This window comes from Acomys minous (genome assembly GCF_964271855.1).
Source record: "Acomys minous genome assembly, chromosome: 3".
Lineage (NCBI taxonomy): Eukaryota > Metazoa > Chordata > Mammalia > Rodentia > Muridae > Acomys > Acomys minous.
In genome coordinates, this window is record NC_140485.1 from 61,545,517 (window position 1) to 61,568,304 (window position 22,788).

A 22,788-nucleotide genomic window follows, 5' to 3' on the forward strand; every position below is an offset into this window, starting at 1 on the left:
CTGGACACAGGAGCCCTAGGCAAGCAATCTCACTGTCATGAGAGAGGCCATGGAAAAGCTGATGCAAAGTGTTCATGGGAGCTTCCTGGGGCCTGAGCACAGGGTCATGCGGAAGCGAGGTGAGCATTCTGCCATGGAGCTGCACCTCTAGCCTTCTCTTTACTTTCTCTTTGGAGGGCAGGTCTTACTGGGTTTCCCAGGCTGCCGCCATCACTCTCGCCCTAGGTCATCTTTGAATCTGTGAGCAGCTGCGATGGCAGGCCTGCACCACTGCGCCTGATGCTGGACATGTGCTTTCAAGTACTTCCTTTCTTGAGACAAGATCCCATAGAACTCAGGCTCGCTGCAAACTTGACATGCCAAGGATGCCCTGGAACCCGTTTCTTCTGACTCCATCTCCCGCATCTTGTGATTACAGCTCTGTAGTGCCACACCCAGATGCCGATCCCCAGCCACAGGCAAGTGTGCTTAAAGTTAAACCACTATTGCTTTTCCAAACCATAGTTAGGGGATTCCCACAGTCTCAACAAACATACAAACAAATCAACAAATGAACCAGGGTCTCTAGTTTACCTCATGTTAGCCAAGGATCCTGAAAAGCACCAATCATCGAGAATGCCTAGGGCAAAGCATTATTCTTCAAAACATCCCCTGAAGAGAGATGTGGGGAGCTGTCCTCAGGGATGCTCACCTAGGCACAGTGCACACCCCTCCTGAGGTGGAGGCCAGTGGCCTTCAGTGCACGCCTTGCTCAGGCCAGTGCAGCTCGTGGGCGTAAGCCCCTTTGCAGCTGCGGATCTCTGTGTCGAGCTCCAAGCATTTGTTCAGGCCCGGCACCCCAGATCGCCATCCGATGAAGCCCTGGGTGGTCTTTGGGACCGGGGGTGATGGAAGAATCTGGAGTAGGAATGCAAAGGGTTAGTCACAGGGGAGACTCCTTCCTGCCCCCCACGGTGCTGACAGGACAAAGACATGCATCTCATCGTTGGGTAAATGGCCCCACATCCTACATGAGAGTCTACAAGGTGCCTGCGATGCCACATGGGGCCTAGCATAGAGAAGACAGAAAAGCCAATATTAAGCAATGTGTGATGAGATAATCACTTTTCCACCAGCCAGAGTTTGAGATGCATGTCTTTTATTTATCATGCACACAGGCATGCACGTGTTTGTGTGTGTATGTGTGTGTGTGTGTGTGTGTGTGTGTGTGTGTGTGTATGTGTGTGTTGGCTTTTGAGTCCTTAAGTTTCCTATGTGTTTCTGTGTAACACTGACTAAAAGCAACCTGGGAGAAGAAGAGCTTGTTTGACTTACACTTCCAAGTCACTGGCATGCTGGCGCATGCCTTTAATCCCTTTAATCCCAGCACTTGGGAGGCGGAGGCAGGCGGATCTCTATGAGTTCAAGGCCAGCCTGGTCTACAAAGTGAGTCCAGGACAGCCAAGGCAACACAGAGAAAACTTGTCTCGAAAAATCAAAACCAAACCAAAACAAAACCAACCAAGTCACAGCTCATCACTAAAGCAGGGCAGGGGCAGGATGCTGACATAGAAACTATGAAGGGATGTTGTTTGTTGGCTCATTCTTCAGATCACTCACAGGGTCATCTTATAAAGCCCAGGGCCACTTGCCTAGGGATGGTGCCACCCATAGTGGGCTAAGGTCTCAAACATCAATTGACAATCATGAAAATCCCCAATAACTGTCTCTAGGCTACTCTGATCTAGGCAATTCCTCACTTGAGGCTTTCCTCTCAGATGACTGTCAGCTGTGTCAAGCTAACTAAGACAAATGTCCTAGTTTGGGGTTCTATCCTGTGGTAGAACGCCATGACCAAAAACAATTTGGGAAGGAAACGGTTTATTTCATTTACAGCCTGTAGCTGGTCCATCATCCAGGGAGGTCAGGGCAGGAACCTGGAGGCAGGAGCTGATACAGAGGCCATGGAGGGCGCTGCTTAAAGCTTGCTGCTCCGTGGCTTGCTTGGTCTGCTTTCTTATATCCCCCCAGGACTACCTGTTCAGGGATGGCCCTGCCCACAGTGGGCTGGTGTCAAAGTAACTTTTACTCTCCTGGCTCAGTTGTTGTCTGGGAGGCTGACTGCCTCTGTCTGCTAACCTAGGCCTGGTCCTGGAAGCTTCTAGCCTCTGTATAATCTAACCTAGGCCTAGAAACTACAGCTTAATAAGCTCATCCTTAATTGTTCTTTCTGAGCTCTGGGCTGGTTCAACTCAGCTGTTCTGGCTCAAACTCTTCTCCCAGCTGACTTATTTAATCTGGCTTCTCTCTCAACCTGGAATTGCTCTGCTTGGCCTCAAACTAACTCAGCAATCTGCTCTAATCGTCTGGCTTCTTCTTATTTTCTGGCCTGTTCCATCATTACCTGAGTTCTTTCTCTGCAATCTATCTCACTATTACTGTACTGGTAAAAACTTTCTCCTCTGTAAAACTGCCTCTTAAAAAATATTTTATTTAATGTGCATTGGTGTGAGGGTGTCAGATCTTGGAGTTACAGACAGTTGTGAGTTGTCGTGTGGGTACTGGGAATTGAACCTGGGTCCCTTTGGAAAAGCAAGCAATGCTCTTAACCACTGAGCCATCTCTCCTGTCCCTATAAAACTGCCTTCTCTTTCCTCTCTTGTGAGAGCTGGCATAGCCTATTCTGTCAAATCTTTTTCTGATTCATCACCTTTTCTACCACTCGATTAGACATCACTTTAAAACATGGGTGCTTCCTTCTACAAACTAACTTTACCTTTGTTTTGAGATTGAAGGCGTGTACCACCATGCCTGGACCTAAGCTTTTCTTTACCTGATACCAGGCTGGCCTAGAACTCAGATCCTTTTGCCTCTGTCTCCTGGATTAAAGGCGTGTTTGTATTCCAGCCGGATCACACATCTTTGGGTGTGATCTCTTGCCAGGCCGATCACATAAACCTAGAAAGCCTTTGGATGTGGTCTCTTGCCAGAACAGCCATGTTCTGAATCAACATTCCTCTAGAGACTGGGCCCGCCCACCACCAATCAGTTATTTAGAAAAAGTACACTTCAGACGTGCCCACTGGCAAATCTTATGGAGGCATTTCCTCAATTGACAGTCCCTTCTCCCAAACGACCGTGCCTTGTGTCAAGTTGATATAAAACTACCTGGCATAGCATGTGTCTTCTTCAGTGGCCCCCAAACCTGGTCTCACTGAGTCTGTAGTTCATTGGTTCAGACAGACTGGCTGGCCAGTGAGTTCCAGAGACTTGAATGGGGGCAGCCTGGCCTCAGAGGGGCTTACCATGGCTCTTGTGACCCTCTGAAGCACTGCCAGCCCACTGCACCCCCTGATTCCCCTTCTTCCTTCCCCTTCCGATTGTCCACCCAGCACCCAGTAATGGCAGACACTCTCTGCCCTCTGAAAAATGCTGGTTCCTGTCCCCCAGTCCTTCAAGCACACCATCCACAGAAGCCCAGTCTCCAAGGCGGGTGCTTTGCTGACCTGAGACACAGGAACCAGGAAGGAAGTGGAGACACAGAAAGTCCAGCCACTCATCCAAGACTACACAGAGCTAAACAGTGCCGTGGGACTCAGGCTCAGAACTCACTTTAATCTGAGCCTCAACTGCTTTCCTGGCCCCATAGCATATGTGTATGTGTGCGTACATATGTGTGTGCGCACATTTGTGTGTCCATGTGTGTGCCCATGTGTTTGTATGTGCATTTGTGTGCTTGTATGTGTATGTTTATATGTGTGTGTGTTTGCATGCATCTTTGTTTTTATGTATGGGTGCTTGTGTGTGTGTGGGTGCGCGTGCACGAGTGCATGTGCACATGTGTACTCATGTGCTCAGTGTGTGTGTGCATGGCCTACATGTGCACTTAAGTGTCTTAACAGTGGGGTTCCCAGCTTGGTTGTGGGGCTCTTGTGCTTGCCCACCATAGCCATGTCCTCAACTCTGGTAGCTGGACAAACCACAGTTTGCAGTGGGGCTCATTTCTTATTTAGAAAATGGTGTAAAAGCAGTTTTTTGAACCTTGATGTATTTGTCCAAGGGGCTCACTGGCCGGATTCGGAAGTGGCTAGGCAGCTCGATCTTGGGCTTTGGGGTGTGTGGCTCTTCTTCACCCTCAAGTAGCTGAAACAGAACCCCAGAGACAGGACCCTCAGGCTCAAGCTAGGACATGAGCCCTTCATTTTACCCCAGAAGGCCATGCGTGACAGACGGCAGCGGTGGCGGGGGCTCCAAGCAGAGGTACTAAGGGTCCCAGGGCAAGCAGAAGGTGGTGGAAAATGGGATCTGAGCTGCTAAGTTCACCCTGAGTGACCCTTGCTGAGGGCCTCTGACTAGTCTTGCAGCCTCAGTATCCCCACCGTGGGACCAGGGAAGTCATCCCTAGTTGTGAACTGAAAAAAATGCCGGTGCCAGTTCCAGGACCAGGCTTTTCCAGCCACAGAGGAACACCCCACACTTGGGGAGAATTTAAAGCCATTTAAAACTCCATGGAAACCCAACTTAATTACACACGAGGAATATTAATACCAGATCACTCGAGAACAGTACATTATTAAGGCCCCTACTTTATGCATCGGGTTTCAAACCGTATAACTGTCTAAGAATTTTAAAAACCTCATTACCGATGGCATAATTTCAGGGCTGTGCAGCGGGCAGGCTGCTGGTGGGGCTTCCACTGCTGTAAGTTAGAATATTTTGAACTATGCAGTTCTGGTCACTGTTTGCCTTCAGTGGGAGAGGAACCACCTGAACGTTGGCCAGAGGTACTTGTGTCCCAACAAGGCCCCCCCCCCCCGAAGCCCTGTGGGCACTGTGAGTGTCTATATAAGTAGGACACACTCACTCTAGAAGCAGGATTCGTGAGAACACTTGGACTCCTGGACTGAGCTTATGGTGGCTGCCTCTGTGGTCAGAGCTGTCTCTCTGCCCACGTCCCCACCACTTTCTATCTGTGATGCCAGCCCCCTCTGATTCTGGCATCTGTGTCATCCCTTTGTAGACATCTGCATGTGCGACCCATGCTTTAGGGAACACCTGGGAGGGAAGACACTGTCTCAGTTATTCCTTACAGATCCCTTTGCTTCTAGGCCTGCAGAGGGGTCCACACATCTTTGTCCTACCTGCACCGGCAGTCAGTTAGGCAGGAGCTCCCACCCCATTTCACAGAAGGGAGGAGGTCACGTACCCTCAAAGCGAGACTGAGACTAGCTGGCTCCTCACCTTGACACCCCCTTTGCTAGTTTTGTGGCTTTGAGCTCAGTGGGTTTGTTTGTTGGTTTTTCATGGGCACCATGCACCTGGCTGCTCTGCAAACCACAGAGCTGGTGTAAAGGATGTGCCAGGTACATGCTTTGCAACTCCTCAAAGGAGGAAGATTCCGGATTCAGGGAAGCAGAAAAAAAGCTAATTAATTAGGGGTGTGTGTGTGTGTGTGTGTGTGTGTGTGTATGTGTGTGTGTGTGTGTGTGTGTGTGTGTGTATGTGTGTGTGTGTGTGTGTGTGTGTGTGTGTGTGTGTACCTATGCTTGCACATGCCAGAAGAGGGTATCAGGTGTCCTGTTGCATGGCTCTTACCAACAAAGGTACCCCAATCCCTCTCAATTCATTCTCGCTGATGGTAGTCATTTTGTCCCTGACTTGACTGGTTATGGCCTGGACACAGGGGCGGGGCAGGGCGGGGCTTCTAATACGCTTTTCACTTACCTCTTCCATGGTGGTTGTTAAATACCCCCACTTCGTCGGCCAGTTTTGCCGGGCTTCAGATTCGGCCCTCAGACGGTATTTCCTGAGAAAGAGAAATCCTAAGTGGGAGGTGACCCACTCAGAAAGGTCCCTTGGGAACCTCTGAAAGCGTGGAGAACTGCCTGCCTGTGTGGCCTGCACACTGACTGGCTCATGGGACCGCATGGAGATGCGGTTGGGGCTGGAGCAAGGAGGGAAAGTCGGATGGCCTTGACTGAGCCTTTCTTAACTTATGGGGAGACCTTGGCCAAAACAAGAGAGGAGGCGTGGTGGGAAGAGATGGTGCAGTGGGCATGGTGTGAGGGATCTGCTGGGCCCGGGGCTGGCTGCTGGAGGGGCATCTGAGTACTAGCCCTCTTCTCCTGGAGGCCCCTGCCTGTCCTTGGAGGAAGAGCTGCAGGAGACAGAAGTACCCATGGAAGGGGCAGGGGATTCAAAAAGACACTTTGCCCCGGCTTCCTGCAAGTATAGACTCAGCAAGTGTGAACTCGAGCACACAGAGCCGTCTTAAATGTCGCCCCCCAGGTAGTCCACCCACCCCACCCCACCTGAGCGCTGAGCTGAGGGGCAGCAGGTGTGGTATTGTGTTCGGTTCTGCAAACATGGAGTTCAACTTGATCCTTCGAGCTCCTTCTATTTGGGAACCAGACTCTGTACCCCTTCCCTACCTCTGACGGTTTTGGGGCCCTAGCCAAGCTCTATACCCTGGGTCCAACCTTAGAAAACAAAGTCTGGTCCTTTCTCTTTTCTTTGTGTTGTGTGTGTGTGTGTGTGTTCCTGCGTGCAGACCTTTGTGAAGGTTGGAGGTCAGCCCGGGTGTTGTCTTAAGAGTCTCTATTGCTGTGGTGAAACACAATGACCAAAAAATCAACTTGGGGAGGAGGACAGAGTTTATTTGGCTTATGCTTCCACATCGCTGTTCATCATGGAAGGAAGTCAGGTCAGGAACTCAAGCAGGGCAGGAACCTGGAGGCAGGAGCTGACGCAGAGGCCATGGAGGCGTGCTGCTTACGGGCTTGCTCCCTATGGCTTGCTCAGCCTGCTTTCTTATAGAATCCAGGACCACCAGCCCAGGGAGGACACCACCCACAATGGGCTGGGCCCTCCCCCATCCATCACTAATTAAGAAAATGCCTTACAGGCTTGCCTACAGTCTGATTCCCCTCCCCCACTCACTTTGTAGACCAGGCTGGCCTAGAACTCACAGCAATCTCCCTGCCTCTGCCTCCTGAGTACTGGGATTAAAGGCGTGCGCCAGCACCACACCCCCCTGGCCTACAGTCTGATCTTATTGAGGCATTTTCTCGGTTGAGGCTCCCTCCTCTCGAGTGACTCTAGCTTGTGACAAGTTGACATAAAACTATCCACACACTTGTCTTGTAGATTAGTCTCGCTGTAGGCTCTGTGCTCACTGATCAGGCCACACTGGTTCCAGGGACGCGCCTGTCTCCTCCTGCCATGCTTTGGAGATCAAACTCTGGTCTTCATCCTTCTGTGCAAACACTTCCCAGCCTGCACCCTCTCCCAGCCCCAGAGCCTGTCTGCTCTCATGTACGTTCCCTGGACATTCTGTGTCTGAGTGTATGCACCTGCGTGGAGGTCAGAGGACTGGACAGCTCAGCTCTCCCAGGGTCTGGGGTCTGAGCTCAGGCCCTCAGGCTCTCTCTGTCAACACTTCCACCCACTGAGCCTTCTCTCTGGTCAGAAGGTCTATTTCTCATAGAGATGAAACCAACAGGAGCCACAAACGTGCCTGGAAATTTCCCCATGGTCATATCAAAAAGGAAGTAAAGAGACTCAACTGATAGTTTTCATGATACTTTTTTAGTGTATCCTGATAGGTCTAAATCAGACTTCCTATAGTGGTTAAAATGTCAAGTGATAGGAGACTATTTGGTACTCAAGAAACAGCCATTACAAGTGCCTTATGGACACAAATTTTTCAGAGAATGGATTTTTCCCCCCGCTTGAGACAAGGTTTCACTAAGTAGTAGACTTGGCTGGCCTTGAACTCACAAAGATCCGCCTGCCTCTGCAGCTCCAGTGCTGAGATTAAAAGTGTGGGACACTGCACACAGGCCTGGATCTTTTAAAGTTAAAATGTCTTCTCATTTAAAAGGATGGGGCTTGGTAGTGTTTGCCTTTAATCCCAGCTCTTGGGAGGCAGAGGCAGGCGAATCACTCTGAGTTTGAGGCCAGCCTGGTCTACAAAGTAAGTCCAGGACAGCCAAGGTTAACACAGAGAAACCCTGTCTCAAAAAACAAACAAACAATACAAAAAGGATAAAGGAAAACCAAGAAGGGGTGAACCGTCTCTCCTTCGAGGTTGTCAAAAATTAGTATTTTAATTTTGTTTCTTTTTCTTTTTTTAAAAAAAATTCCCTATTGGAATTCCTCCAATCTCCGCGGTGGACAGGAGGGAAGGGTGGTGGCAAGATGTGGTGTCCCTGTGTCCCTAACGTTGGCCCCTCTCCTCCAGGTCCCTGTTTATCCTTAGAGCACTCCTATTGTGCCCAGTGGTCGAGCGCCTTCTGGTCTTGGTGGGAAAACTGAGGTCGCCAAAGTATGCCAATGGCAGAGAAGAAGGGCCCAGCCTAGCGGGCCTTACCAGATCTCATCCTGGGCCACCAGGTTCATGCGCTCTGCGGCGGTGGTGCTCAGCGGTTTCTGCGCCATGGCTCCGGAGTCTCCGCAAACCCGCGCACTCCTGCCCTAGACTCTGTGTTCTTAGGTATAGTCCTGTCGCTGGGAGACCGGTTGCCAAGTAACACATGACGCGGAGGCCCACACCCAAAGGGAAGAAGGTCCCTGGAGCTTGCCGCTGGCCTCCGCCCTCTGAGCGCCCAGTGGTCACTCTGTCACGTGCTTCTCTGAGAGACCAAGACCTAGCACCAGTGTCCTCCGCTTTTGATACCGGGAATTGCTCCACCTCGGCCTTGCTGGGTGTGGTGGAGCACACCTTTAATCCCAGCACTTGGGAGGCAGAGGCAGGCGGATCGCTGTGAGTTTGAGGCCAGCCTGGTCTACAAAGCAAGTCCTAGCCAAGGCTACACAGAGAAACCTTGCCTAAAAAAAAAAAAAAAAAGGAAAAAAATTGAGATAGGATCTCTCTAAGTTGCTCAGGCTGGCCTTGAACTCCCCCTGTAACCCTGACAGACCTGTGCTTTGAGATGCTCCTGTCTCAGCTTCCTGAGGGTGGCCTGGCTTGTACCATCAGCCCTGGCCCTTTTCAAACCTTCAACCTCAAACACGGAGGTTAGAGCACCCGTCCTGATGCAGAATCTCAGGAGCAGTGCTTGACGATCGCGGTGAGAACACACCCTCCTGCCCAGACCCTGGCTATCAAGATCAGTACTTCCAGGCACCTCCAGCGGCTGCAGCTACCACGGCCCTCTGCCCTCCTTCCCTTCCCTCTCTGCAGAGCTTGGCTAGGCCTCCACTGGATCCTATGTAGGCTGATTCCTCTAGCCAGGCTTCTCTTGCCTCGTGGGAGGTCCATTCACATTGCTCTGAGAGCCTCCTGTGCTTTTTTCCTGCTGCGTAGTATTCCAACCCTGTTCAAGGGCAGAGTTGGTCTGTCAATGACTTGGCCTGCATTCATGAGGAGTTGATAACAGGTCACCACCAGGTGTCCTTGCTCCTGGATGGGTAGGTCCTCTGGTGGGCAGGGGTGGGGGGTAGAGGGGTAGGGGGGTGGGGAACAACTTCTCCCTGGCTCCCTTTTCCAGGTCACCAGTCCTGTGGCTGGGGAAGCTCTTGTGGAAAGAATGAAAATGGGGCCCAAGAAGAAAGATTCACTGTGCAGTCAGGCAAGTCCTGCTCTTTCTATGGGAAGCTTCTAGATCTCTCTGTGAAATTAAGAATAAGCAAAGCTGCTGGCCGCTGTGCTTGACAGGATGCCAAAGACTGCCCCACCCCCACTCCTGCAAGCATTTGCTAAGTGGCCCCACTCCTGCAAGCATTTGCTAAGCCCCCCCCCACCAATTCCTGTAAGAATTTGCTAAGGGCCCTGCTGTGCTTGATGCTGGTTGAATGCTGAGGGTGCAGAAGGTAAGAGAGACACATCACATGGGGCAGCCAGGCAAGGACACAGGAGACAAACACCCTGAGGTCACGAGAGACAGTTATGAAGAAGAAGGCCACAGTGACGCAGAGGGGAGGGAGGCTTTTTAGAAGGATAGCCACCTGGGGGGGGGGGGGCAGGGCGATCCCTCAGTTGACAAAGTGCTTCCCACACAAGCAGGAGGACCCAAGTTCAATTCTCAGGCCCATGTAAAATACTGGGCATGGCGGCACACCTGTAATCCCAGTGTCGGATAGTTGGAGACAGGAGATTCCGGGGCAGTGAAATTGGAAGCTCCCGGACACCTCAGGGACCATCTCAAAGCACAAAGTAGACGGTGGCTAAAGAATGACCTCGGAAGTTGACCTCACATAAATGTGTGCACCCATATAATGCGAACCTGCACACCTACCTACACTTATCCCCGTCCCCATGGGATGGTGCTCAGGGCCAACCTCCTTGAGGAGAGGATGTTTTCTGTGTTGGATGAGAAATGCAAAGGCCTTGTTCGCAGGATGCCCCGAGGAGCACCCAGTACTACAGAGAACTGTGGTCACATGGACAGGCTGGAGGAGGGAGTGTGTGTGTCTTATGTCGGCCCAGCCCCTGGCCCCACTTTTCATCACAGAGACCCGAATCCCCGACTCACTGGACTGAATGGAAGAAAAGTATGTTAACTTTGATGGTAGGAAGATCCGACCTATAGGTCATCGTGGCAGAGAGGTGGCAGCGGCAGGAGTGTGGGGCAGCTGGTCACATGTCCACAGTCAGGAAGCAGAGATGAGTCCTGGTGTTTACTCACTTCCTTCTTTTATTCAGTCCAGATCTCCAGCTGCGGTGGGATGCCCCCCATATTTAGGCTAAGACTTCCTGTCTTGGACTACCCCAGGCAGCTGACGCCCACAAAGATGGATACCCTTCAAGGCCGACTGGGGAAGGAATTGTTTAACTACCAAGCTAGGGACTTGATTGCCCTGGACAGAACCACCTCGAGGACTTGCTGTGAGATGAGGTGACCTATCAGGCCCACTAGTGAACTACCCTTCCTTGGGTCACTCCGTCCTAGGACTTGCTGTGGGATCAGGTGCACCTATCACGCCCACTAGCAAACCACCCTTCCTTGGGTCACTCCGTCCTAGTTAGGTTTAATGTTGGGAGCCACCTGAGAGGCCAGCCCAAACTAAGGAATTGCCTAGATCAAACTGTCCCAAGGACATGTCTGTGGGGGAACTGTTTTGATTGCTAACTGATGTAGAAGAGCCTATCCCACTGTGGGTGGCACCATCCCCTAGACAGGTGGTCCTGGACTGTAGAGAGCTAATTATGGGCCTGCACAAGCCGCCCAGTGTGCCCTGCTGAGTTTCCTTGACTGTGAAGTGAGCTCCTTGGTAGGCGGTGATGCTGTGTGCCTTGAGTTCCTGCTCTGACTTCCCTCTATGATGGACAGTGACCTTGAAGTGTGAGCTATAATAAACCGTTTCCTCCCCCCCAGGTAGCTTTTGGTCATGGTGGTTGTCACAGCCACAGAAAGGAACCTAGGATCCTAGGACACCCTCCTACCAGCAGAATGGCAAGACTGAACTAGTCAAAACCCAGGACACAAGGCACACACGTCGTCCCTGGGTACACACCTCATCCCTGACTCCCCATTGCCTGCACTTTATGGTTCCTAAGAAACCCTCTCCTTTCCTGCAGATCGTACGCCGCTGGGTGCCTCTCCTCCTATGCACTCAAGAATGTTTCTGAAATTCCTCTTTTGGGCCCATGCCTGGTGGGTTGATGTTCATCCACCACACACAGCATTTTTCATTGTGCACGTGAGCTGATATCTATTTTTTTCTGTTTCTTATCCTCTCACTCCTGCCCTAGTTCCAAGGCTAGAATCTCTTTCCTTCTGGTATCTGAAACAAAAAATTTTCCAAGCATCTGGCAAACAGTTTCCTGATCTAACAAGTATTTTTTCCCCCCTTGGCAAACTTGTTCTGCAGTGGTTTCAAACAGGGAGAGAGAGAGAGGAGACAGAACTACCGCTATTGCCGGCCACATGTGGGAAACTCAGAAAACATTTACAGCTTTTAGGTTCGTCACGTTCCTGTGTATTAATATTCTTGGCCTTTTGTCAGCTCTCTGGGACTGTTCATTTTTTAATTTTTATTTCTTTTTCTTTTTTCTGTTGTTTTATAAAACATTCTGATGATGGGAGCCAACTGCTTCTTTTTTATTTTTAGTTTTTAGTTTTTAAACTTAAACACTTTTCTTTTTTTATTGGATGACTTTTTTTTCTTCTTCTTCCTTTTTTCTTCAACCAAAGAGTGTTTTGTCAAGAAGCAGGCTCTACCCACGGTGCGCCCTGTCTGCCAGCGTGACTTTTCCCACCACATGCGTGATTACTACCTGTACAACAAAGGCCTGTGGGCTTGTGCTGAAAGCAGTGATTTACTTCCTACATCTGATGGCTGAGCTGCAGCTGAAGCAGCGGAGTGTGTGTGTGTGTCTTGGCTGGGTTCAGACCATCTGCCTCCCACACCTACAGCAATAGTTAACACGGTTCTAGGGCCTTCTGGAGATGGAAGAGACCATCTACCCCTATGGCTCCCTAGAGACTCCCTCATAGGTTCTTCCCAACTGGCCTTATTATCCATCTCTGCATCCTTAACTCCATGCAGCCACCCAGCTGACTTAGGGCAAACAGCTGCTGCCTTCCCGCTTAGGTGCCCTCCAGCCTGCCTGGTCCAGCTCCCCAGGTGTGGGAAGGCTCGAGTCCCTGCAGGAGTAAAGTGAACAGAGTCAGTGAGAGACTGGCTTGGACTAAACTGTGAATGGTACAGCCTTGGCCATCCAAGGTGCTAAATGCCGGCTACCTCAGATACCTGATGGACAGCTATCCCATCAGCCACAGCATCCCCACCCTGGAGGAGTCTCACAGGCCCCAGGACTGAACTTGGATGGTGTATTCTTTACTTTTCTCATAGCTTTGAGTAACTCAAGGAAGACAGGGTATGTTTTGATTCATTGATGGTAGAGTGTGCCATCATGGAGAGGTTGTAATGGCAGGGATGTGAGGAAGCCAATTGTCCTGTATCCACAGTCAGAAAGCAGACAGGGATGGATGCTGGTGCTTGGCTCCTGGTCTTTCATTTTTATAGATTCAATTTGTGGTGTGTGTGTGTGTGTGTGTGTGTGTGTGTGTGTGTGTGTGTGTGTGTGTAGAAGACAGAAGACACTTGCAGGAGTTGGTTCACTTCCTTCTTCCTATGTGGGTCCTTGTTGGAGGTTGGTTTGATGTATTTTGATGCTAATTACTGCTTGCTGTCTCTGTGCCCCAAGATTGACATGTAACCTTGCCTAAAAACTTATTCCTATTTGACCAATAAAATGCCCACACACCTGGGCAGACAAATGGGATAGGCTAAGGTTCCTGGGCTTTGGGAGACGAGAGAATCTTGGGAAAGAGAAGGAAGTGGACAGAGGAAGAGGAGGAGCAGAATTGCCATGGGACAGAATAGAGCCACGTGGCCCAGAGGAGGACTCTATAAAGAAATAGCCAAAGGAAGAATGATTGCAAGTATTTGGGATTCTGGGTGGGAAGTAGCCCAAATAGAAATTATTAGAAGCAGATGGATGGAATGGACCAGAGATTGGGAGTTATTGTAGCATAGCTTAGGAGGTACTAGCTGCCTTACCGCAGGTAAAGGCTTGTTCTAAAATATATTAGGGGTCTGTGTTCTCATTGATTGCTAACAAGTTACAAAATACCACTGCAATAATAATTAGCCTAGTAATAAGCATTTATTAGGCCTTACTTATAAATTAACCACAAAAGGTCCTGGAGCTCACACCCACGCTGTCAGGCTTGGCGTCAAAAAATCTTCTACCAGCTGAACCATCTCCTTTGGTGCTCCTGTCTGCTCTTGCTCTTTTCAGAGCTCCCTGACCATGAAATGGTGCCACCCACGTTTGGCTGGGTCTTCCCACTTTGGTTAGCCCAGTCACAGACAAGCCCTGTGATTCGTCTCCTAGGTGATTCTAGAGCTTGTCTAAGTGATGGTGAGCATTAGACATCACAGAGGGGCGTGCGATGACTTTTCATCATTCCAGGACTAGTCTCAGGGGTGGGCTGTGCAGTCCAGGGAGAGGAGCGCCCACGGGCGCTTAGCCATGTTTAAGGGGTGCCTCAAGTGGCCATTCCCCATGTCCATCTGGACAAATGTTACTGAGTCTCATGTGTGGGCCACTGGTACCTCAGTGCCCAGAACAACCCTGTTCCAGCCTTCTAGAAACTTGCAGCCCAGCAAAAACAGCCCAGCCGAAGAGTTTTATATGAGGACCGATGTGTGTGTCGGGGGGTGGGGGTGGAGGCTTCTACTTGTAGAAACAAGAAGGAATATTGCAGGACGTAGATTTGCTAAGCCTTATAGGTTGGATAGTACGTTTGTCAGTTGTTCATTGCTGTAAGTAACTGTTGGCTATTATCGGCAGACTCAAGCAACAAGGAAAGCCTTCCCTGGGTCTCCATTTGTAAACTTCATATACATTGTAAACTCTGTAAACCTTTGGTCCCCCAGACTTCATTTTCTAATGGCTATAACTGTCATTCCCTGCCCGGAGGTGGTAGAGTGCCCAGACCCTGCCCTACAAGAAAAATCCCACCAATCCCTGAACAGAAAAATCCACCAACCCCTGAGCTCCTCCAAGCTCAGGGCTTGAAATCCCACCAATCCTCACCCTAGAAATCTCTGCCTAGGAAAGCTCTGCCCGGTAGGAAATCCTATATAAGCCTTGCCTGTTATTCAGTTCCTTGCTGTCTTCTCCCAGGAGTCATCCCTCCAAAACCTGGATTTGTCCCTCCCAATTGCTTTTATAAGATTTGCTGTCTGGTGTGACTCTCATTGGAAGAAGCCAAGATGCAAAGAAGGGAAGAAGCGAAGTGGAGCGGGGCTGAGGCTACTGAGCTCCTCAGCTCAGCTGGTGACGCCCTCCCCAGGGAGCTGCAATGTTGAAGAAGAGGAGCAGTGAAGCACAGTTGTTACACTGTAGCACTCCAGTTCTGCCAGGGCCTATCCTCCCTCAGGGCTTCAACGCTTCTGCTGAGGAGGCTTCTTTTCCTTCCAAAGCTGTGTGGTTCTTGGGTTCCTGTGTCCCACCATACCCTTCCCCAGGGACACTGTCCCACCTCAGAGCTGTATGGTTCCTGGGTGCCTGAGTGCCAAGATATCATTCCAAGCAGGACCGCCAACCATAAAAAAAATGCCTAGAGCTGTTAAAATGGTTCATTTGGCTAATAGTTCACAGACTTCAAGAGCATAGAGTTGGCTTCTGCTCAGCTCCAGTGACGTCATCATGGAAGATGACATCACCATAGCGGGAGTGTAACAGAAGTCATAATGAGACTGGAAGACAGAAGAGTCAGTCTTGTTTTCATAGTCACTGACTCAAGGGAGAGCTGACTTACACTCCATAAGAACTACACTGACCACCGTGCCCGCCCCCCCACGAGGTGAACACCCATCAGTGGCCTAGCCACCTTCCTATGAGTCTATTAGGCTCATAGGAATCTCTTTTCTGTTGCTATGATAAGATTCCCTGACAAAAGCAACTTGAGGAAGGATGTCTTCCAGTTTAAAGATCCAGAGGATCATTGCATCATCCTGAGAGCCAACGCCAAGGCAACTCATAAAGCAAAGCATTTAACTGGGGCTCACCTGCAGCCCGTTATCATCATGGTGAGGAGTATGGCAGCTCACATGGTAGTGGGGAGACTACATCCTGATCTACAGAGACTGGGCCTGGCATGAGCTCTTGAAAACTCTAAGTCCACCCTTAGTGCCACCAACAAGGCCACACCTCCTAACCCTTCCCCCAAACAACCCACCAATGAGGCACTGAACATTTGGTTATGTAAGCCTGTGGGGGGCCAGTCTCCCTCAACCGACCACAGTGAGCAACAAAGTGGGAAGGCATGTGGCAGGAACAGGAAGTTGGCTGGTCACATGACATTCCTAAGAAGTAAAAAAGAGGAAGTGAGACTGGAGTTTGAAGCCTCAGAGTCTTCCAGTGACCTACTTTTACCAGCAAGGCTCTGCTTCTTAAAGGTTCTAGAACCTTCCCAAGCAGCACCACCTGCTGGGGGCCAAGTGTTCAACACATGAGCCATGGGGGGGGCATATTGCAGTTAATTTACCAGTTTTTTTTCAACCTGCTGGTAATCAAGACACAGACACCTGCTCTATTTTAAAATAGCCTTAGTTAACCTGGGGCAGGGCAGATACTAATCCCCTATACTAAATCCCATAGTGGGGCAGATATGAGATACCTTCTCCAATCCCATGCCATCTGCTTCTAATAATTTCTATCAAGCTACCTCTCATCCATAGTCCCAAATACTTGCTAATTATCATCATCTGGGCCAAATCTCCATCCACACCGGCCACGTGCTTCTCCTCCACCTCACCCATGGCGCAGCCTCCTTCCTCTCCTCCAGGCTTTCCTCCCGTGATTCTGTCTCCCCAAGCCCTGGAACCCTAGCCACACCTCTCCCATTTGCCCTGCCCAGGTGTGATGGCCTTTTATTGGTCAAACAGGTTAGGCTGTTAGACAAGGTACAATATTGAGCACAGAGAGAGCAAGCAGTTACGTCAGACCAACCTCCAACAGGGACATTTTTTCATTTAATGCATAGATGAGCTAGAAACTGCAGTGGGCAATGTGCTCCAGATGAAACATTCTGTCCTGAGGGGAGGCTCCATAAACTCAGGTAGTGAGCATCTCAGAAGTCTCAGAAGTCATGGAAACTTAGAGGATCCCCTAGGTCCCTCCCTCCCCAAGGTACTGTGAGAACTAAGGCCTGCTAGGGTTAAGGGGGTGGGGACCCTCTACCTGTTGCTGGGGTTGGGGGAGACTCTCCGCCTGTTACTGGTGTTGGGGGACTCTCCACCTGTTGCTGGGGTTGGGGGGGACTCTCCACCTGTTACTGGGGTTGGGGGACTCTCCACCTGTTGCTGGGGTTGGGGGGGGACTCTTCACCTGTTACTGGGGTTGGGGGACTCTCCACCTGTTACTGGGGTTGGGGGACTCTCCACCTGTTGCTGGGGTTGGGGGAGACTCTTCACCTGTTACTGGGGTTGGGGGAGACTCCACCTGTTGCTGGAGTTGGGGGGTACTCTTCACCTGTTACTGGTGTTGGGGAAGACTCCACCTGTTGCTGGGGTTGGGGGGACTCTCCACCTGTTACTGGTGTTGGGGGAGACTCCACCTGTTGCTGGGGTTGGGGGGACTCTCCACCTGTTGCTGGGGTTGGGGGGACTCTCCACCTGTTGCTGGGTTGGGGGGGAACTCTCCACCGTCTCCGACCTGTTGTGCTACCTGCAACCATGGCAGGGAGCTTCAGAGACACAGCTCTGTGGGTTGCCGCTCTTGCTGGGTGGGTTTTCTGGCGATGCATCTGCCTCTGAGTTAGCTATGCCACTTGGAGCTCCCAATCCTGTCATGTTCCTGGAAATCACCCCTCACCCATCCACCTGCAAGTAGCCCCAATACACTCATTGACTTGCCAAGTTGGGCTTTGACGGAGTTGTTTCTGTGGTCTCTCCTTGGTGTCCTATCTGGAGTGAGGACAAGTTTGTTCAAGTCTCCCCAGGAAAAGTCACACAATCGAAGCTCAAATGCTTTGGAAAAAAATTGAAGCTGCACGTAGAGGAAGAAAGAGTAGAAGACATGGAGAAGAGTGACTTGATGGGTCTTGGGTGGCTTCCGCCTCCTGGTTCCAGGTACTTTTGTTTTGCAGGTGGCAAGTGTCCATCGGGGTCTCCAACCATTTCTAAGTGAACCCCATGCTCTGTCTCTGGAAAGCCCAGGATAACTGGGCATCTTAAGAGCCATTTTGTCCACTGGTCATTTGCTTTGCTAGGTCCTGGTTACCAGTGGCCCTGGCTGCTTAGACCCTCCGCCCATCTCACCTGCAGACATTTGCTGTATTGCTATTTCACACCAAGACTTGGCTAGATTCTAAGGAAGCCTCATGGGGAAGGTACATTCCCTAGACCACGCTTTGGCTAGAATATATAGAAACTGCTGGACTCTTGGGGTACCCCCATGCACATCCCCCCTCTCTAGGGAGCACCTGACACCATCCTTTGCTTTTCTTTTTTTTTTTTTTAACAGCTTCATTCCCATACCGAGAGCCTTCCATCTCTGTCACGTTTTCCCATGGAGCTCTTCTTGGCTAGTTTGAATAGTTGATTTTATCCAACATGGAAGCATTAGAGTCCTTGCCAAGGTGTGTCTCGCAGACCAGCTTCAGGAGCCAGTGAAGAGGAGAGAAGAAGAAAGTCTTGGTGGATCCGCAGTAGGGAGAACCGAGCAGGTGGTGATCAGCTGGTTAAGGGAAACCAACTGTTGGGGAACAACTAGCTGTAGGAACCAACTGTTGAGGAGAGGTTGAGGAATGGTGGAAAAAAGAAATATACCCAGGCATATGTGGTACAAACTGAAAGATCTTAAAGCCCAGGGGAGCTTTACTTTTCTGTCTCTCTGTCTTTCTCTCTGTTGCTTGCTTGCTGTATGTTACTCTTTGGGCCAACCCTGGTACTTAATTTAAAATGAAGTTAAATTTTTTCATTATAGATTATATCATGATTTTTTTCATCTTTTACAATCAATAGAACATTAAAAAAATCAACAAAGCAAGAGAACAGTCTAACAAAGAAATACAAACAATTCTGTAGAACCTATAATAAATTATACAGCAAAAAAAAATCAATCAATATCCAAACAATGGTCAGCATGACCTGATTATTACTTTTTAAACAATACTCGGGAAAGGTTAACCATAAAATTTTCCCAGGCTAAAGCCATTGTGTTTACATGATTGTCATAGCAACATAGCTTGAGCTAAATGTTCCCCAATAAAGAGAAAACTTGGCTTACTCCCAGTCCCAAACCAACAGGTGTGCCATTTAAGCCTAGGTTAACTGCCAAGGGGTCCTCTATTGTAAAATATCTATAAAGCATGATGTTCCAAGCCCACCTTCTATTGCTCTCAAAGCAGATTCTAAAGAAACTTCTCTACAGGTAACAATATCTATCCAGGTATTATTTCTATGTTCTAACTTTCTTCCAAGCAGTTTCTGCCTGACTGCACACATGCACTCAGAGCCAAGAACTCTCTTTGTCTCAAGCCTTTGGCCAGATGCCTTCTTTCAACGTTCTCTGTGGGAAAAGTTTTCCCTGTGTGAATTTCATTAGGGCTCAGAGTCAAAGTGAGAATAAAGAAAAAGACAGTTTTAGGAGAAAAGGCAGATTTCAAGGTAGTTTTTTTGGGGTTTTTTTAGACAAAATTACACACAGACTATACATAACATTTAAGGGCAGTGGTGATCAGTCAGAGATCTTTGGAATGCTGTCAAGCAAAGCCTCAGCAGCTGCTCTGGATGTCTAGAGATCAGGCTGGACAGTCGGAGACCTCTGGAACTTTGTCAAACAAAGCCTCTTGGCTCTTGATTAGCACTTAACACATATTAGATAGATGGGGTGAGGCAGCCATGGGGGTGAGCAGGGTGCTGCAAATGTCGGGCTGCTCTTTCTGCTTACATAGAAATCCAGGATGCTCCAAAGAGCCAGCCGTGATGGGTTTCCTGAGAATGCCCATAGCAACTACAGAAATGTGAGGACTGGGCTGTATCCTGGTGACTCGTGTCTGCATAGCGCACACAGAGCCAGGCTCTAGCCAGACACTCTGTAAACTGGGTATGGCGGTGTGGCCTGTAATCTCAGCACTCTGGAAGTGGAGCAGGAGGATCAGAAGTTTAAGGCCAACCTCTGCTGCATAATGAGTTTAAGGTCACTCTGGGGATAGGGACCCCAATGACCATGACAACAAAACAAACACAGGCATCTCAGAAGTCCTGCTCTGTGGGGCGTCTGTCTTCGGCTCTCTTTGGGGAGACCTGAATGTGCCCTCACAACCCACACCCCACACCCCGCTCGGTCCACGGCTCAGCTGCGGACCTGCAGGAGGCAGGAGTGCCCATGTCCAACTTCAAATCCCCAGCTCCTGTGGGCTCAAGTCAAACCCTTAGAGCCACTTCGAAGCCGTTCTCTGCAGAGGTGGGCAAGCTGTACACAGAGCATGCTTCAAATGAGAAAGCGAGCCCCCTCCCGCTTCTCTGCCTGTGAAAGGCAGGGGGTCTTAAGACATTTTAATGTCTTTCATACTCCTCGCTCCAAATATATTATTTCAGTACAATAGTTTCTTTGCGGGAGAATTGCTTAAATGATTCAAAATGGATTTAAAAATATATTTCAAGTTTTAATTTTATGCACAGAACATTAATGAGCAGAGCGCCTTAGAGACTGCCTGTCAGTTTAACGTAGCTGCAGAATTTGCAACGCAGATGTTAATTCCATCTAAATCCTCTTGGAGGGAAGAAACTAGTAATTATTTTTTCTTAGAGGATGTCAGAAAATATATTATTTTGAAGTTATATTTTGATCCCAGAGTTGTACGCAAATATTGTGAGGGACTGGGTATGTCAAGTCACTTGGACACTAAACGTTGTTTAAAGTCCCAAGAGGAAAAGCAGCCAGGGCCCCTTCATTTGCTTCATATCCATTTCCCCCCAATGCCTCTTCCCCAGAAAACCTTGAGGTACAGTGAACTGGAAACAACTGAAAACTCAACCTCCACCGTGGAAAACCACAGACCCACCCGTACGCCACTCTCACAGCACCCCCGCCCCCCCCCCCCACTGCCGCAGGGGGTTAGGCACCAACACCAACAGGGACTGAGGATTATAAGAAAGGCTGGTTGTTGTGTTCTGTTTGTCTGCTGGCGATGTTCCCTGAGGGTCCAGGAGTGGGTGACCAAGGCTGTTTTAAAGAAAGAAAAGTCCCAATTCCTGGTTTTTACTCAGGAGCCAGATGCTGGGGCAGAGGCAGAGGCAGAGGCAGAGGCAGAGGCAGAGGCAGAGGCAGAGGCAGAGAAAGCACCCAGCTGACCTTCCTACTCAGCTGACATCCCAGAAGAAAAAAGCCAAAAGCCAAACAATGCAAAATTATCTCCACACTGTCTTAAACACCCTTCTCTCAAAGTCCCTCTTTTCAACTTAATCCCTGTCGGCTGGTTTCTTGCTCTACCTTTTGACCTAGGATTAAGGTTATTTAGCTGTTGTTTACAGAACCTCTTTAATTAAAGGTGTGTTCTAGGGCTGAGCCACTCCACAACTAGAAACAGGTTTTTACAGTTCACAATCTCAGGTTCACAATGGGATCAGATATCCTGCACCACGAGGCTCTGTCATGCTTGTGTGTGGATTCGCACTAGCACTGGCTTCATCCATCCATCCCCGAAGGATGCACACAGATGCACAAAGGATGCACCCTTTGGCCCCACCAGGGTGGTGGCAGCTGTGGTCTGACTTCTTGCTCCAGTGGCAGTCTGGGTTTGGAGGGGACAGTCATCTTCAAGTGTCCAGTTGTGTGAACAATTGTCAAATAACTGACATTTCCAAGTCATTTATCTATAAAGGTGGGAGTGTGGGGGCAAGGCCAGTATCAACAGGATACATGTCACAAAGTAGAGCCACTGACTATGGCCTCCTCTTACTTAGCTCCTGTCAGGTGTTTTTGTTTTTGTTTTTGTTTTTGTTTTCCCCTTCCTATTGTCCTCCTGGTTGCTGTTTCTCAGTGGTCTGTGTTTGGTGGCCAATGTCAATTTCTCCTCAAGGCCTCTGCTTACCTGTTGTCACATCCTCAGTTTTCTAGAAAGCACAGCTGGCCTCCCAACCACTAGAAAATGGGTCCTGCTACCTCTCCTGAGGGCCTCAGCAGGAGGGACTGAGCCCAAGCGGAAGAGGACTTTGGAGTTGGAGGCTCATTTTCCCTCAGGAAATCTTCCCACTTCCAGGTTCAGGGAGAAGCCAAGCAGATGAGGTCTGTTTTGCCAGATGCACGCTTAGCCACTTCCTGTGTTAAGAGGCAAGCACATCTCAGTTCCAGAAGTGTCAGGAAGAGACAGTAGGACTCTGTCCTTGCTCTAAAGTCTCCTTTAGAGCAGTTTCAGGCTCACATTAAGAATCAAGGGGGTTTGAATTCCTATCATCCCCTGCTCCTATCTGCATAGCCTCTCCACAACCAGCATCCTCCACAGTGGTCCACTGGGTATCACCTGCATCACTGACATCAGCAGGTGCCGTCTCTCAGAGTCTGCAGCCTGAGTGGGTGCACCCTTTGTGGGCTTGCCAGATGTAGACTGCTGTGTAGACACTGTTAGGATGGCTCACAGAGGGGCCTGACTGCTCCACAATCCACTAGTTATGCCTCGACACTTCAGACTTCGTGAGTGTCTGGTCTTTTAAACATCTTGGTGAATCTTCTTCTTCTTCTTCTTCTTCTTCTTCTTCTTCTTCTTCTTCTTCTTCTTCTTCTTCCTCCTCCTCCTCCTCCTCCTCCTCCTCCTCCTCCTCTTCCTCCTCCTCCTCCTCTTCCTTCCTCCTCCTCCTTCTTCTTCTTCTTGGGAAGATGATGCAAATATTCTTCCAGGTCTTTCCATGCTTCAGTGACTCGTTGTACATGACATTCCACGGTCTGGGCATGCCAAGTTTGTCATCCAGTCACTTGCTGAAGGACACGTTGGTGACTTCCAAGTGAAACTGCTGTGCTCCTCATATGCAGGGTTTTATGTGGGCATCGATTTGCAATTTGTTTTGCCTAAATCCCCGGAGCAGGATCATCGATCCACAGTGCCGCAAGGCTGTGTTGAGTTTTCTAAGAGTCAAACTGTGTTCCAGAGTGCTGTTCCCTTTGGTCTCCCACCAGCAATGAGGGATCTCTTCTGGTGTGTCCCACCGGGGTTCAATTTGTCTCCCTTTTTTGTTTCACTTATTTTTTTGTGGGGCCTCCTGGGTGGAAAATGAAATTACTGAAGTAATGCATAATTAAATAAGAATATAATCTTGAAACACGTGTGGAAGGTTAAACATTCTCAG

At 49.6% G+C, this 22,788-nt stretch overlaps 1 protein-coding gene across 1 annotated transcript; it reads right to left on the bottom strand.

The window, feature by feature from the left end:
- Positions 1-565: 565 nt before the first annotated feature.
- On the bottom strand, positions 566-8,493 carry CIMIP1 (ciliary microtubule inner protein 1). Its single transcript, XM_084775182.1, has 4 exons — positions 8,351-8,493; positions 5,704-5,785; positions 4,021-4,122; positions 566-897 (listed from the first exon to the last, which is right to left on the bottom strand). Exons 1-4 carry the CDS (start codon positions 8,416-8,418, stop codon positions 736-738), a joined length of 414 nt encoding a protein of 137 aa, XP_084631308.1. The 5' UTR covers positions 8,419-8,493; the 3' UTR covers positions 566-735.
- Positions 8,494-22,788: the final 14,295 nt, after the last annotated feature.

What these genes read in the sequence shown, in the direction of transcription:
- CIMIP1 (XM_084775182.1), bottom strand. Translation starts at nt 8,418, where the DNA reads ATGGCGCAGAAACCGCTGAGCACCACCGCCGCAGAGCGCATGAACCTG. An exon ending in GTGGCCCAGGATGAGATCTG is followed by an intron (nt 5,786 to 8,350) that starts GTAAGGCCCGCT and finishes TCTCTTTCTCAG; the next exon opens with GAAATACCGTCTGAGGGCCG. An exon ending in CCTTGGACAAATACATCAAG is followed by an intron (nt 898 to 4,020) that starts GTTCAAAAAACT and finishes TTCCTACTCCAG; the next exon opens with ATTCTTCCATCACCCCCGGT.